The sequence below is a fragment of the Electrophorus electricus genome, chromosome 3 (assembly GCF_013358815.1).
Source record: "Electrophorus electricus isolate fEleEle1 chromosome 3, fEleEle1.pri, whole genome shotgun sequence".
NCBI classification, from domain to species: domain Eukaryota; kingdom Metazoa; phylum Chordata; class Actinopteri; order Gymnotiformes; family Gymnotidae; genus Electrophorus; species Electrophorus electricus.
In genome coordinates, this window is record NC_049537.1 from 8604833 (window position 1) to 8620901 (window position 16069).

At 38.9% G+C, this 16069-nt stretch overlaps 3 protein-coding genes across 3 annotated transcripts; all 3 read right to left on the reverse strand.

Moving 5' to 3' along the window:
* Positions 1 to 422: 422 nt before the first annotated feature.
* tatdn2 (TatD DNase domain containing 2) lies at positions 423 to 5377 on the reverse strand. Its single transcript, XM_027007807.2, has 6 exons — positions 4858 to 5377; positions 4334 to 4696; positions 3098 to 4120; positions 1712 to 1839; positions 1430 to 1613; positions 423 to 1285 (listed from the first exon to the last, which is right to left on the reverse strand). The coding sequence occupies exons 1-6, from the start codon at positions 5224 to 5226 to the stop codon at positions 1145 to 1147; spliced, it is 2208 nt and encodes a 735-aa protein (XP_026863608.2). The 5' UTR covers positions 5227 to 5377; the 3' UTR covers positions 423 to 1144.
* A 1526-nt stretch (positions 5378 to 6903) lies between these two features.
* On the reverse strand, positions 6904 to 9832 carry vhl (von Hippel-Lindau tumor suppressor). The gene is made up of 3 exons (XM_027007805.2): positions 9317 to 9832; positions 7997 to 8119; positions 6904 to 7833 (listed from the first exon to the last, which is right to left on the reverse strand). Exons 1-3 carry the CDS (start codon positions 9513 to 9515, stop codon positions 7640 to 7642), a joined length of 516 nt encoding a protein of 171 aa, XP_026863606.2. The 5' UTR covers positions 9516 to 9832; the 3' UTR covers positions 6904 to 7639.
* Positions 9833 to 10667: 835 nt separating this feature from the next.
* On the reverse strand, positions 10668 to 15616 carry crbn (cereblon). Its single transcript, XM_027007905.2, has 11 exons — positions 15506 to 15616; positions 14741 to 14856; positions 14357 to 14559; positions 13914 to 14072; positions 13553 to 13706; positions 13389 to 13451; positions 13128 to 13212; positions 12627 to 12742; positions 12412 to 12476; positions 12053 to 12184; positions 10668 to 11691 (listed from the first exon to the last, which is right to left on the reverse strand). Exons 1-11 carry the CDS (start codon positions 15576 to 15578, stop codon positions 11514 to 11516), a joined length of 1344 nt encoding a protein of 447 aa, XP_026863706.1. The 5' UTR covers positions 15579 to 15616; the 3' UTR covers positions 10668 to 11513.
* Between the last annotated feature and the right edge of the window lie 453 nt (positions 15617 to 16069).

The window sequence follows — 16069 nt, forward strand, 5'->3', positions numbered from 1 at the left end:
CCTTCTAAGCAAGTTGACTGTGGTCCTAGAATTACCCGAGCTGCAATTAACTCACAAAAGACAAACTGTAATTTTCTGATTCTGTTGGCAAGGGAAGTCTTGCCAAATCTCTCTCTGTCCTGTCCTTATCTGATGGCAATGGCATAGTCACAAAGGTCAACAATGTCGTATCAGGAAAGACACATGCTAAGGGTCAGCTCCAGGTGGTGTAGGAATTAGCTCCAATTAAGATGTTAAGATTCAGTTATAGTGTCAACAAGCATGAATAAATGTTTCAGTTCCCTCCTAGTGGGTCAATAAATGCAGCGACACCTAAATCGAACTGAACAACTCACACGTTTAAAAAAATAATGACCACAAAACTTTAATGAGGAAAACTGGGAGAAATGCCTCATCAAATAAAAATTGTAGCTCCATCAAGACCTTACAAAAAATGACTCACACACACTGTAAACTTCCATATTTACCCAGAGATCACAATCAGTTACCTTCATGTATATAAAACTTTGCATGTAACTTCAAAAAAAAAAAAAAAAAAAAAAAAAAAATTTTTTACATAGAGGATGAAATATTTTAGCTCACTCAAAAGTTTAAACGTTCTATAGGTAACAGAATCCTTTCCCCCCATTGTTATGGCTATAACTAAATAAATGTATATAAAAAAAAACCCACAATGTGAACCTTCCTTCTGTGCCATTTTATTGAAATAGAAAATCACTTTTTTTTTTTTTTATGAACAGATCCTAAGTGTTTCACCCTTATATGACAATACACTAAGTGTACAATAGGATCAATCCATAGAGCAATTTAACAGAACTATTTTAAAGCCTACTAAAACAAACCAAAAATAAAACTACCGTAGCAGATTATCTTTCATATAACAAAAACATACTTGGCATACTAATCACACCGGCATATGTTTATAACAACACACTAATCATCGGTCAACACGAGCATATCAAAAACAGGAAATAAGCGTGGTTGTTAATGGGTATAGGTTTGGCTAGCATGCCAACTGATGGACAAAGATTACCACAACTCCAACACATACATTCAGCAGGTAACAGGTTGTAACTGCAACACACACTGCTTTCAGGCCATAACCATCACCATAGTACCAAGCTGAAGTTGTGGTTTGCTGTGGTCACAGGCCATAGATCTGAGTAGTGTTCTGGCGTACTGCTTGGAGCACAGTGGAGAGAAGCTCTCCTTTCAGCAGGCTGATCTCACGTAAGGTGTGTATGCCCATGCCAGGGTGAGCAAACCTACACAGTGTCTTGGGCACCTACAGAGGGACAACATTCAAGTGTCTTTCACTCAGATTTAAGCCAAAGAGCAGGATGAACATTTCTTTTAAATTATATTAAGTTGTTCTTGATATTGTGATAAAATAACCTGAATAGCCTAAAGCCAAAATACATCACCACACCTGTCTGGGCAAGAAGTATGGGGCATCAGTTTCCAGCAGAATACGATGGAGGGGGATTCTCCTCACTGCATCTCGGGCCTCTACAGCACGGGGATATGTTACCAAGGCCGTAAAACCCACGCACAGGTTGGAGAATTCACTCAGGAAAGGTTCAATCACAGAGTAACTGTTGGTAAAACAGTGTCTGTCTCACGCACGCACACACATACACACAATCATTTAGTTTATAGGCCTCCTATAGCTCACATACATTTGTACACAGAATGTTTTATAGAAACAAACCTATGTATCTTGTAGTCTCTAGGAACACACTTCTTCATGATTTCTAGCAAATCATCATCAGCATCACGGCAATGTATGACCAGAGGCTTTCCCAGAGAAATAGCCAATCGCAACTGCCGCTCAAACACCTGCATACAAATGCAAGTGACTAAAAAAAAAGTAATCAAATCTGCTTAATATTCACACATAGTGAGAACAGTAATAGGTTTTATAATTTATATATATTCTAAACTGTAGAAGTTTCCAGAGAAATGGAACATTTCAGACAAAAGGTCCTTAGCTCATTGTAACAGGACTCTGGTGCGTTCCATGTGGACAAACAGGAGAGCCAAATATTAGAAGGATAACGTGGACAATACATGAAGGACCTATTTTAATTACACCGCTATCAGATGGAATAAACTTGCCGTTTGCTGGAGTTCTGTAAAATAATAATTGTAATTGTCTTACATTGTTCAGGGTGGCCAACTGACTGTGTAGATAACTCCTAAAGTTAATTTATATGTGTAGCGATAGATATATTTATTGTAATAAGGTAACGGGAGGTTGGGTTCAAAACATACACCTACTTGTTTTGTTCAGCGATTGTAAAGTCAAGGAGTCGTGCCCAGAATTGTGGGGGAGTTATAGCATCACATTCGTTATACTATAATAATGTGTAGGTTCACGTTATTGGAGCAGGTAATTTTCCAAATAGATAAAATTGTGATCAATAGCTGTTTGGAATTTTGGATAATGCAAAAATGTTTAAATTATAGCCTTTATTTTGAACCATAGGGGAGAAATATTATCAATTTAATAATTTTTGTATCTAGAATGGTCCGGTCTAAGGAGTGAAGACTGAATATAAGGAGTGATGTTGGAAAGCAAGGGAGAGACGTGCTGATTGAATGCCATAATTGGAAGCACATTAAGTTGCCTTATTTTGGTTTAATTCTCTGTTGGCATTGATGACTGAATGTTTCATTTTTTTCTTCTTTTTTTTTGGAATTTAATTTTTTTTGTTTGCTTATGGCATCATGCCTGTGTCACTAGACTTTTTGGGTAAAATAAATCTCCATCATTGGCGTAATTACTACCGTAATCGCCCTCTGCTTCATCGGCCCCCGCTATCCTGTTACACCCATGAAGGACATTCTATTTCTGTGGAAACTTCTTTACTACAATTGTGAACTCTCTCTCTCTCTTTTTTTATATATATTATACACACATACATACGTACGTATGTGTGTGTATATATATATATATATATATAAAATATATATATTTACACATACATACACACACCCTATCAACACCAACTCTTAAAAAGAACAAATCCACCCATTAAACCCCCAAAGCTGTTCAGAATCACATTTACTTTCACAGCCTGCCTCCCCACCATACCTCTTTCTGTATGCCAAAATCTGTAGAATTCTTATGTGAATAGTCCAGGCCAATTTCCCCAAATGCGATGGTCTTGGGGTGGCGCATGGCTTCCATGATACTTTGCTCGTGGACAGTGTTATATTCCTTGGCGAAGTGTGGATGGCATCCAAATGCGCCCCAGACTAACTCCTCCCCCAGCAGACCCTCCCAGATTGCCTCCTTTAGCGTAATCCTTGGGTTGCAGAAATCTGTGATACAGCCACTAAACTCCACAGGAAAACTGTTGGCATATGCCATCCGAAAGCTTTGGAAACTCCCTTGGAAACCCATCTTCCCATAGAGCATATCCAGGTGACAATGGGTATCAACAAATCCACAGGAATCTGCCTTTAATGGGTCCGAGTCCAATATCCAAAGAGGTTCTGATCCTGCAGATGTCCTACGCGTGACATGGTCATTAGTACGGTATGTCCTTGAGGGAGAGAACACATGTGCCTCTGAGAACCTGCGTCCCACAACAGGAGTGTACTCACACAGTCTAGAGTGGTCTGGGGAAGTGTGTGTGATTCTGGCAGTCATGATGGGCAGGGCATATGGATCTGAAGGCAAAGAAGCCGTGCTGATTTGCGGTTGTAATCCAACACCCTGACCAAATGCTATGGCTGAACTATTAGGCAGACATGGTGTCCGGGAGGATGAGGACTCAGAGGTCATGTCATGTGGCGATTGTTTAAATGAAAGAAATACCTCCCCCCAAGACAATGAAGGTGGGTTTGCGTTACCTGTACTCATAGGAGGAACAGTGGTATAAGAGGGTTTCATGTTAACCCCTGGCACTCTAATTGTGGGCTGTTTGAAGTTTGGGAGCATTAATGTTGGAGGTGGATTAGGGACATATTCTAAAGGAGGTAGAGACTGAGGATGATGCAGTCCCATGTCCTGCTCTATTGTATGCTTGGTATGCTTCATCGGAAAATCATCCTGGGAGAAGTTCTCCAACTCGACAGGGTCTTCAACATCTGACCAATCAGGAGACTCGCACTGTGAATAGAAATGAACTAATGACAATATGTGGTCATAATTTGCATTAATCTGTCCATCCGGGCATGTACAGTGGTGAAGGCCACAGAGGCATGCTAATTAGCACCGGCATGTTAATATTAGAAAATGTAACTGTAGTATCATCAAATAAAATGTGAACCAAATGCGCCAATAAGAAAACTAGAGGTCAGCTATATCCTTTTTTCTCCTTACCTTAGTCTCTGATATCATTACTTGCTCTTCTTCTCCTGTGTCCAAAAAGGTGAGTGGTGATAAATGGTATGGCTCATGTTTCTTCAGCTTCATCTTTACAGCAGGCGTATCTATGACACACTTCTTTGCAGAGGGCTCCTTGACACTGTCCTCAGTACTAGTTAACTTCCTGGCATCAAGCCTGTTAGCAGCTCTGAGGGCTCCAAGGTATATAGCCTTTGATCTTTCCACAGTTCTGTCCTTTTGCTTCACACCAGCAGTGGGCATCATTGATGCAGGGGGGGTTAGGTGAACAGGTGGGGACTGCAGTTCTGACTGTGGGGTTTGATGTGTGCCCACGCACACATACACATACAGACACACATTTACTATTCATGTAAAAAAAAAAAAAAAAGTTTACATAAGCAGCCAATAAGCCAAAATGCTCCTCTAAGCACAATTAGTGCTTTGATTTCAGTTGAGTGAAATGAGTGGTGGTCACAAAAAGAGACCAACACCATGCAATACATATATGAATGACTTACTTCAGGAGTTGCAGCATGCTCCTGAAACAATCTGCATGTTCTCCTGGATAAGGGGTGTGCTTTTGGAGTACCCTCTGTCCTAGAAGGGGTTGCCCGTTTTCCCTGAGGTGTACTAAGGCTTACATGCTCTAGTTCACCTAGGTCGGCTGACCCAGTAGACATGTTCATGCCAGGATCCTCATTTGATTCTTCATGCCCCATATCCTCCCAGCGTGAGGGCCGAGCCAGGCCTATATAATTCTTCTGAAACTTTGTAGGTGACTTGAATGCTGTACGTAGCCATCCAAACTTTACTTTTTGCTGTTTACTAGTCATTACTCTAAAGCTAAGGAAATTGGAGAGTGTTTGAAGTAGACGGGTCAGTATCATTTGAAAATCAAAGTACAGCAGATTTACATAATCTGAATCATAAAAGGTTTGTGACACCTGACAGGCTCAAATATTAAAGCACAGGCCCTATTAAGATAATTACACATGAAGCCCAGTGATTGTACTCAAATATGAGTCATCTGTAATAATGATTCCCTCCCTTTCGTCACATTTAAAGTTTTTTGGTAACACTCATTCGTCATTTTTATATCAGTAACTGAAGGGTCATTTGTCCTAGCATGGACAGCTAACGCTTCACACGATGGTCCCGACTAATCCAAAGAAACCACTATAAAAACACTCACAGAATGAAACAAAAGACCAAAACCGCTACTTACCTAAAAGTGGTTATTTTAAAATAACTAATCGTTTAAAAATAATTAAATACTTCTGCATCTAACGTAGCTAATCAATAACCAATTTAGTAACCTGTCTGCTAATTAACTGATGTCAATTCACAAGTAGCTAGCTAGTTAGTTAGCTAGCTAGCTAATGTTAGCCATCGTTAGTTGGCTAGATATGTGAAGTAACCTAGTTTAGCTAACCAATTCGTTATCCCAGTCAAAATGCTAAATTTGTTATCAAGCTAGCTGTTTAAGATTAGTTATGTCTACGATATATGTTGTTCATTGTTCTTGTAATTGGAAGGTTGCTGGTTCAAGCCCCACCACTACCACTGTTGGGCTCCTGAGTAAGGCCCATAACCCTCAATTGCTCAAATTGTACTCAGTCATAATTGTAAGTGGCTTTGGATAAGTGTCAGCTAAAATGTAAAGCATGAGAAGAAAACACTTTGCGATACTTGACGCAACACGGTACCTTCTGCCATGGCTATCCAGTAATGATAAATTGCCAAAAACTCTGCCGATCTCGATCGACCCTTCATACATTTCATTTAGCTCGTAATATACTTACAAAATGCAAACAATTTGTAAGTAGTTCAATCCTAGTTAAGATACAACATCATGTGATCGAACCTGCACCTACCCTTATCTTTTGGTAGACAAGAAGGATTCAAGTCGGGTCAACCGCTACAGTACTTAGGCCAGAGGCCACGTGTGAGCAGTGAAGTCGTTCATACCCCAAAGAACGACGCAAATCTCAATGATTTGCTCTGGGATTTTGACAGCTTCAATTGGCCAGCTGACCTATTATTTATTTGAAATAAATATTTGAAATAATTAATATATACCAATTGTTTATGGTGAATTGTATTTTATTTTTTTCAAATTCTACCGTTTTAGTTTTAATCAACGACAATAGACCAAATAAAGACATTAAGAAAAATTAAAGTCAGCTTCCCTCCCGTCATCGTAATGCTTCAGACATTTGTAATGCATTAACCTATGTCAGTCCTGCAATTTTCAAATGCGTAATAGAAAAAAAGATAAAAAAGAAACTTAACTCACACCGATTTAGTGAATTACCACCACCTCCCCATCCCCCGCTGATATGAAACCTACGCCACTGCCTCAAAATATAGCTGCTAGCCCCGCTCTGAAGGTTAAGAAGGTCCTTCGGGCACACGAGTGTAACTGGTCTTATTTTAATGTGTGAAACATACATGCACAAAAGTATTACACATACATTTCTTCTGATGTATGTTGGTTTTCTTATGGGTGCATTTCACATAAGTTTAGGAATGTTTTTCTTACAAAGTAACCTTTGCCTTTTAAATTGAAATCAATATAGATTTTACTTTGTGTTATTAAGTAGAGGAATCTGCTCCATAGTTGTTTTTTACATTTAAAAAGCATTAAAAAAAAGTTCAAATCCATGGTAAAATTGGCTAAGGGCACAGGCTAACTGTCTTGGTAGAAATTGAAAGGTATAGTCATCAAAATTACAAGCTAAATGTCATTTTTCACTTTACAACACTTTGGAATTAACAGGTAAATGTTTCTAAGGTAACACTAACATATTACAAATTTGCATTTCTTAGTTTGTGAATATAGTTTCCTCAATTCAAGCAAACAAATTTCTGCTGGTGAATTCCCCCCCGATCTTTAAATGTCAGTTTCAAATTATTGTGCATAAATTGACTGAATAGTACAGCAATGTATTTGTGTGTGAAATTGGCTTGCTAGTATAGCAATGTGGTGCATTTGTAAATTTGTACACACATCTATATCTATCTATATGTATGTATATAGTTACTGATTGTAGGGAGTGGTGCCTGTTTGTTTGGGATTGGGTCTGGGTTTGTGTCTGTATGTGTGTGTGTTCACAATTGTTTATTCAATACACCAAGTTTCACCTCATCTACTAGTCCATTGGTTAGTCATTTCACATACCATTCCACTATCAGCTACCAGTCTTCTCATTGCTGTTGTGACCTGTTCCGTCTTCTTCTGGGGCTACATTTCTGTTGAATACCCCTAAAACAGCCACTTTATCACTAACAAACAGAATTTCAAGTGTTTTGTGCTTCTCTGTTCTGCAGAAGTCTTTGCCCCACTCTCTGGCTGATTCTCCAAAGATCAGCATGAATGTCAGGTCTCTGAGCAAGCTCTTCTTGAAGACACCGAGCAATTTCTAAACGAGGGAAATCTTCACTACGCACCAGCTGCCTCACTACCTGTAGACAACGCTCCCTCAAAGAAAACACTAACACACACACACGGAAATATGGAAGAGAACAGCCACATCACATAAAAAACATACAATAATACAATTTAGCAATTAGACAACAAATCAAGAGCCCAGTTAAATAAACAAAAGCCAAAGCCATAGATTCACATGGACACACTAATTTAACTAGGTAGTTTACCTGGTAGTGTTATGTTAGCCATCGACAACTGACCACGTTCCAAGGCACTGGGCAAGTACATTTCCTTACTATTCACCAACATTGGATCATCAGTCTCAGCATCACGAAACATCCATGGGTGCCCTATCAGAAATAAAGTAAACAAAGATTTTAACATCACCTTTAATACTGGTCAGCCTTGAAAAGCTGTGTATGCTCAAGTACCTTCATAATTATGTCCCTTTTATGCCTAAATAACATACTATATGGCGGCATCCCCATTTACTAATACCAAGCAGTTTTTCAGTATATAATGTAGTAAAAATGGACAAATTTCAGTATAATCAAAAATCCAAGATGCATGCTTAGAACTGGTCGGTTTTTGAGTGTGGTTTGAAGGGACACTATTGTCCCATCATACAATGCAAAACGGAAAGGTTGGCACTACTAGCGGGTAGACATTTTTGAAAAAAAGGCCTATGCCCCGGCATCGAAATCAGGTATGTCAGGAAACCCGATTCCTGGCCACTTGCCGATGTCCGTGGACCATTAATTCTATTGGTCATTTGGACGGATAGCTATCGAGCTCAACCGGTTTCGCTGTTTTCCTTAAACGCAGCTGTGTTATAAATATTTTGCTACTCAGTCCCACAGAGGGAGCGTATTCCGTTACGCATTTTAATGTCAGTGTATACCACGTGAAATATCACCGTTTAGCGTGGTAAACTTGTGATGGCTGCGGTTTAATTCACAGAACAACTGTCTAAAAAGAAAACAAATCTACACATAAGGTTATTAAATAAAGTAACATTTCTACCGGAACGTTATGTCGTTTTCAAGTAGCATAGTGAAAAGTATCGTTAATATTTTGTGTACTAACTCGCCTAACCCGTACTATTAAGATCAGTATGTAGCACACACCTTAAAGTATTAGTGTGTAGTACGAATTGGGAGCTTATGACTGATTTGTACACAGTGCATGAGGATACCTAGCAGTAGAAAAGGGAATTATTATCCATTCTAATCATACAGTTGCAAAAAAGTCTGAACCCGTCGAAATTACCTGAATAGGTAAAAGACGTCATTACAACCGCGTACTTCTAATAATATCATGTCACGGATATTGGGCAGCTGCTCTTAATTTTAAGTATTCTTTTCCTCAAACCGCTGTATATCGAGGTGGCAACGTGCGATTTTGTGGGCCAATACGTTGTCACTCAGCTAGCTTGCTAACATTACCTATGCTCACCGTCAAGCTGAATCGAATCACAGCTAAGGCTAATGCAGTGAGGTAGGTTAGCTAGCCAGCGTTAGCAAGCTAGATACACTATCGCTACTTACCCACGAAAGTATTTATTCTCTTTCCTGTCAATGGCTGTAGCGCTCCGTAAGACTGTGGTTCTCCGTGAAAGTTGATCCAAAATAGCTTAACAATGCGAGGACTGCGGTTACAGAAGACCACAGGAGCTTCGATCTGACTAGGTAATGATCGGACAAGCCGTAACGGCTGCTGCCTCTCAGCCTCCTGGGGCTGAGGCATGGTCAACAAACCGATGATACAGCAATCCAGCTAAGACGACTAGCAAGCCATCTATCTTACAAAGGAATACAACACAATGCCGACAACTAGAGCTAACGAAGAATGCACTCTACCGAATTCAACTAAAAGAGTAGTTTCGTTCTCTAGGCAAGCAATAAAACTGCGGTAATATCCAAAATAACAATGAAACTTGTTCATAAAAGTAGCTAACTAAAACAAAGTAATCCAGCTAGCGTTAGCTGTCCTACGTGACTGAAGTTTGTTTTGATTACACGATCAGATCACGAAGAAGCACGTCACGAGTTGTTCATATCACTAGTGGAAGCTTGTTATGAAGAGGTCTTTATACCGTTCATATTCCTTCACAGAATTGCATGAGTGATGTCAATATAGGTGATATATGTAATCAGTGGAACTATGTCCTTAGAGGTTTCTAGCTAATGTTTTTTTGATGGATCCACAGGCTTACCTCATATTCTCATCAACAATTAGAAAACCGTTTATTGGGTACATCTAGTTTATAAGTGTACAGCTAGACCCATCTGTTGCAATTCAGAATTAATGTCACCTTCTACCCCTATCTCTGACATTATGATTACTGGGTGTTATTTGGGAGGGAGACCATTTTTAAATACAGCAGTCACATTGATATTGTATCAGGCACAGCAGTGTTTCTTCCTTGTTTTTTAGTTTTGTTTTTTAAACATAGCTCAGTGTCACTACTGCGTTGAGAGCAGTCTACCACCCAAATATATCTTGTCATCAGAAAGTGACTAGAGGAAGAACTGGAGTATAGGTAATTAAAACCTGAATGGCAACAGCCTATAGTCTCCAAGCGTATGCCTACATTGGATATCTAATACATCTATATTTCTAATAAAGTGTGTTGTGAGTTGTAGATACACAAACTATCAGTTTAATTTGGTGTCTCTTTTTACCAGTTTCCAAACAGCATGGTAATGCACTCAATATATCTCCAACTGTAGGTATTCCTAATACAAATATACATTCCAAAATTATTTTATTATGTAGGTGAACTTAAAAGCTTTAATCATTCAAATATTTGACATATATATCATTGTCAGTGGCCCGTAGATTGCATTTGGTTTATCTAATTTCATTATGTGAAGCTCCTGAAATATTCACAGGATGTTTGGCTTTGTTAGGAGTGTTTATTTATATTCCATTTTGCAGAAATGTGAGGTCTGGCTTCCCCAAGTTGAGCTATACATAAACCTTTCTACTAACACATCTCTTAACAAAAACTTTTAGTGTATAACACATACATTCATTCACATTCTCATTGTCCGAAATGAGATGCGGGAAAGGGGAAAAGTAGAATATTTTTTTAAAATACAAAAATACAATAAACAGTTATGCCCCAATAGCATCACCATAAGCAGTTACTGTGGCATCCAGTACCACACATGGCACACCTATGTGTATAGAATGTCCCCTTTCTCTATATTAACTTTAATAAAATCATCTTTCTTTGGCCAATAATGGCCAAAGCCCATCCCCTTTACAGAACACCCATTCATGAACATGATACCAAAAAACCATCTGATGCCCTTTTGATGATACTCATCCATAAGAATGAGAACTTTTACTTTGCAAAGTGGGAGGGGGTTGCTATGGACATCAAAGTGTATGTCACTATATACACTTAAGTCTGCTTAATTGAGCGCAGCAGTTACTACAGCAAAAACTGAGCAAAACATGTCAGATTGTAAAATATATTTAAACTGATAAGATGCCTAATGTTGCCCATTTGTTTTGATACTGTAAGGAAAATTACAAAGTTTGTTTTTGTCCCTCTCTGACCCTTTACTCCTCCTTCACCATTTTTCATTTCCTGTCTCTTATGTCTTGGTACTGTCTCTTGCTCTCTCTTCAGACTGGAGTGTGATGTTTCAGGGGGTGGTGGAGGACAACTGAAGCAGTGGATGTCTGTGTTCTTATGCACTGTGGATTGATATGTCATGAGCCATGCTGAGGTCACAGGCAGAGCAAGCGTGATCCCTCCACTCCCTCCTCGCCTTGAGGGATTGTGGGTAAAAGGGCAGAACGAGTCAGACCCCAGAAGCGTGGAGGACTCAGATCTTTCTTTACTGCTGAGAACTTCCAACCCATGTGAGAGCCACAGGTCCGACACTGAGCAATAGTCCACGCATACCTAAACACACACATTTCAGCACTTTCAACTGGATCTACATGTAGAAAACAGCCAAAATATATAATTAATCAGGCATATGGCTTTAATCTAAAATATGTGTGATAAATATATTTTCATAATTTGCTTATTTTCCCAATATTTAAGATGATTGTCTTTCTGCACCTTTTATTTATGCCCTTTCAAATTACAAATACTTAATGATTCCAAAAGATACATGTAGTACTATATTATTTCAGAGCTACAGCAAGCATTCATTAACAACACACTGCCATTATCTCAAAAATCTCAATAATTCACATGCAAGCACACACACAAGCACACAGACATACTCACATTCTTGCACAAACACATAAATGCTCACCCAGGGAACCAACTATGCAGTGTAGAGGGTCTTCCAATCAAATTGAGGTTGCTAGCCTTGTATACAGTCAGTGTCTCATGAACATACCCATGAGGATTCACATAAGCTGCCATTGGTCCATACAGAGACAGACTACAGAGAAACAAACAATGTAGTGTGTTGTACAAGCAATGTAGTTGAATTAACTGAGTTGGTTAGTGGTAAGTGTAAGTCACAACAGTAAGGTAAGAAAAATCTCAAAAATGTGTAATACATTTTATATATAGAATACATTTTAAATATATAATGCATCAAAGTGCCTATTTCATTATATCATTTTTAAAATTCTTTGCTTTTGATGAGGGTAATGCAAGTCTCACCTGAAGATCTCGTTCTTGGTTGTGATCTCTGTGTTCTGGCACTGTTTGCAGCACAGAGAGGTGCACTGTAATTGCAGGCAACACACAGCAGTGTCATACTACACACTTTTTTTTCATTAATATCTCCCATGCCATTGAAAAAAATTCACAACCACCCAAAGCACTCATGTGCACACTCCCTCCCTCTCCTTCCTACATGCACCCCACCCACTCACCCTGTCCATTATGTCCAGTTCACAGCGTAGTCTCTGAATAGCACTACCAATCCTCAGCAGCTGCAGTCTGAGAGCATCATCTATTGGTAAGCAGGCAGCTACCCTATAGGAGAAATCTTTGGAGAAAGATATGCGCGCACACATGCAGTACTTTAGCCATACAACAAAGATTTCACAGATATTTAAATACTGCAGTGTTTTATAATATGATGACTCTACAAGTCAGGGTGTCACTATTTATTATCAGTAATGAACAGCAGTTAAGCAATCAGTTGTTGTTGTTTTTTGTTTGGTGATGCAAACTTTTGTCATCAATAGGGAAGCATGCTCTTGTTTGATTCTTTCCTCTTTAATAAAGGAGATTGCCTTACTTCAATAGCTCAGGAATAAATGTGCTTTTGTTCAAAAGACACTTTTTGCACAACAGATTTCAGCATATGAAGAGCATGGCATGTGCTATTCATCTGTGAGGATTTTGCATGGAATGTTATGCAGTTATACCTATAGCATTTGTAGGCAGAGATTCATCCTTGAGATTCTCATCCCACTCATGAAGCTGTCTCTTTACTCTGGTCATTAGAGTCTCCTATAACATTTGAACAATTGAAATAAACAGAAACCTCCATGAAATGCCTGCAGTGGTGAGACAGATGTTCATAAAAGATATATGAATCATACATGTTTGTATATTTCCTTTATATGTATGTGTATATTTGTCATTGTGTATGTATTGGAGGGAATGTGAGGAATGTGTACACTCACTGAATCATACAGGGCATATACCCAGGGAGGCCATGGGGTCATACAAGCAGGATACAACTTCCTCTGGGGAAGGGAGGAAAACAGAGAGAGAAAGCATGTGTGTTGTGCTTGCTTAATGCAGCAATAGTGTAGCAATATTTGGGGCATAAACAGTGAAATGTTACCTGTCTGTAAGTCTTGCAGCACTGTACTTGGCTTTGTGGTTGTGTGGGTTTCATGGGTGGACTGTGTGTGTGTAAGTGGGGCACAACTTGCAGTGCACTTAGAGGATCTAACAGAATCCTCTCAGGCAAAATTTGCACCCTTGCCTGACGAATCCTTAAAAGAAATTTAAGCAAATAAATAAATGACATTTTATATATATATATATATATATATATATATATATATATATATATATATATATATATATATATAGAGAGAGAGAGAGAGAGAGAGAGATTTTTTTTTCTTCAGATGTATTGCATTGTACTATGCTTTGTTAAGATTGCATATTAGCATTTTTGTGCCATGTTAAGATCTCACCCATCTGCTTGTGTGCGAATGTCATGCACTCTGAAACGCTGACGCCCAACAGCTTTGATTTTCACTGTCTCAATTCCATACTCCTGCTCCTCACGAAAGGCGTAGATCTCAGCAGTTGTCCCAAACTCTGCCTTTAGCTCCCCATCACTGGTATCAGGGCTGCAGGGAAAGTCTGATTTCAGAAGTTGCCTTTATATGTCCAAGTGTTTTACCAACAGAGCTGCACCAACCTTACTTTTAAAAGGTATTAAAAGATCAAAGCTATCCTAAACAGCAATATCCCTGAATCAAAACAATTTTAACATATTATAATGGAATAATATTTGAATACTATATAATTTCATAAACACACAGTATCTTCTAAATCATATTTATATTACTTTGGAAAACTGGGCTATTTTTTAAATCAAAACCTATCAAAAATGTGCAAGCATTATGGTTACCTGTGTGCAAGCACAGCAAATGTGCGGTCATGGCTGACCAGGTTGCGGAACATGCTGACCTCCTGTGGTCGGAAAAGCTGCAGAGGTAGCGTCTGGCCTGGGATCAGTATGAGAGCAGCATGAGGGAGAACGGGCAGATTTTGAACACTTTCCTCATCGTGAAGAGTGCGGCCATGGAACTCCTCCATATCTGAGCCCAAATACTAAAACACACAATGCACACATTTTTATATTCTTATAACCAGAATTTTCCTAGATTAACGCTAAATTAGTGATGATACAAAAGGCTGTATGTAGAATTTGATTTAGTTGGTCAGTTGGAAATGGAAATGAAATATACTTTCTCCATGTAGCTAGCTAAAATGTCACTGAAATGTCACTCACAGCATGCGAAGTCGGCAGGCTGGGATCAAAGTTGATGATGCTCGGCTTTTCTGCATCCTCACCATCACAATCCTCTGTTTCCATTTCATCTTCCTCCTCCTCCTCCTCCTCATTTTCTAAAGAAAGTTTTAGTTATAATTATAACCGACTTCACCGGAGATCACATGCCTCATGGTTTCCCCTATTAACACCGATTTATTAACCAGTAAGCAAAAATAGCTTCATCGTAATCACTTCTCAAATTCTAAGGTTGCTCACTGAACTAGCTATAAAACATTGCAGCAATATCCGTATTCTCGTCAGTCCTTAATAAAACTAGGTAACAAAATATTACAGTTCTGACATGCATCTTTCCGAATGTTACATGGTAATTTTGAATTACACTGAGATAAAGATTATTATGTTTGGACAAATGTAATAAATTTCATTTTCACATTTCTGCACTGTCAGCGTCTGATTTCAGGTTTTGCACTTTAATCCTTTAGCTAGGTTAGCTAACAGAAGAGCACGTTTCTGAAACTGAAACTGACTGCTTGAACTGTCAGACACACGCAGTTACTTATGAGGGTTTTTTTTTTTTTGGTTCTAGTTAAATGTAATTTCCGAATGCCTGGTGGCAACCTAGCATAGCACTGTGGCCTTAACAATGTCCGTTTAATGCAAAAACAAATTACGTGATTGAGCACAGTACTTGAGTAGATATGTTTTGCACATTGCTAGTACATGGCTACAGTTAAGAAGTGGCAAGGTGTTTAGCAGACACACCTGGTAAGAGTTGCAAGTGGTTCCCCATTTCGTCGTTGTTGTTGTTATTGCCTCCACCCCCTTCGGCAGCCATTGCCGTCTGTTTACACTCGTCGCAACCCAACGAGCTGGACTGGAGTTGGACGCAACTACTAGGAAATAATTTTGAGAAAGTTAGTAGGCCATCTAGCGGCTGGAGGTCGGCCTTGATCTACGTATGGTTGTTTGCCTCGTTTATAAAGGTAAACCGTCGCCTTCGATGATGAAATGGAGAGATAAAAACCAATTTTCTAGTCTTCGTAGCATAGTTATTTAATTTCTGGAAACACATGTATATTTTGGTACAGCACCTAATCTGGATGCACGCTTTCTTTGTATTTTTGCAACTGTGGCTACCCTTATAAATTAAAGAACAGAAAAAGTGGAACGTAACAATATTAAGATATCTTACGCCAAACCCTTTTGGCTTTGTTTTGCAGTTTGTCGCCAAAAGCCACAACGTGGTTTGATATCTTGAGTACGTAATGTGATCTGAAAGTGCACTGAACAATGTCACAAAGTTGTTTAATATAACCAGTTATGCTT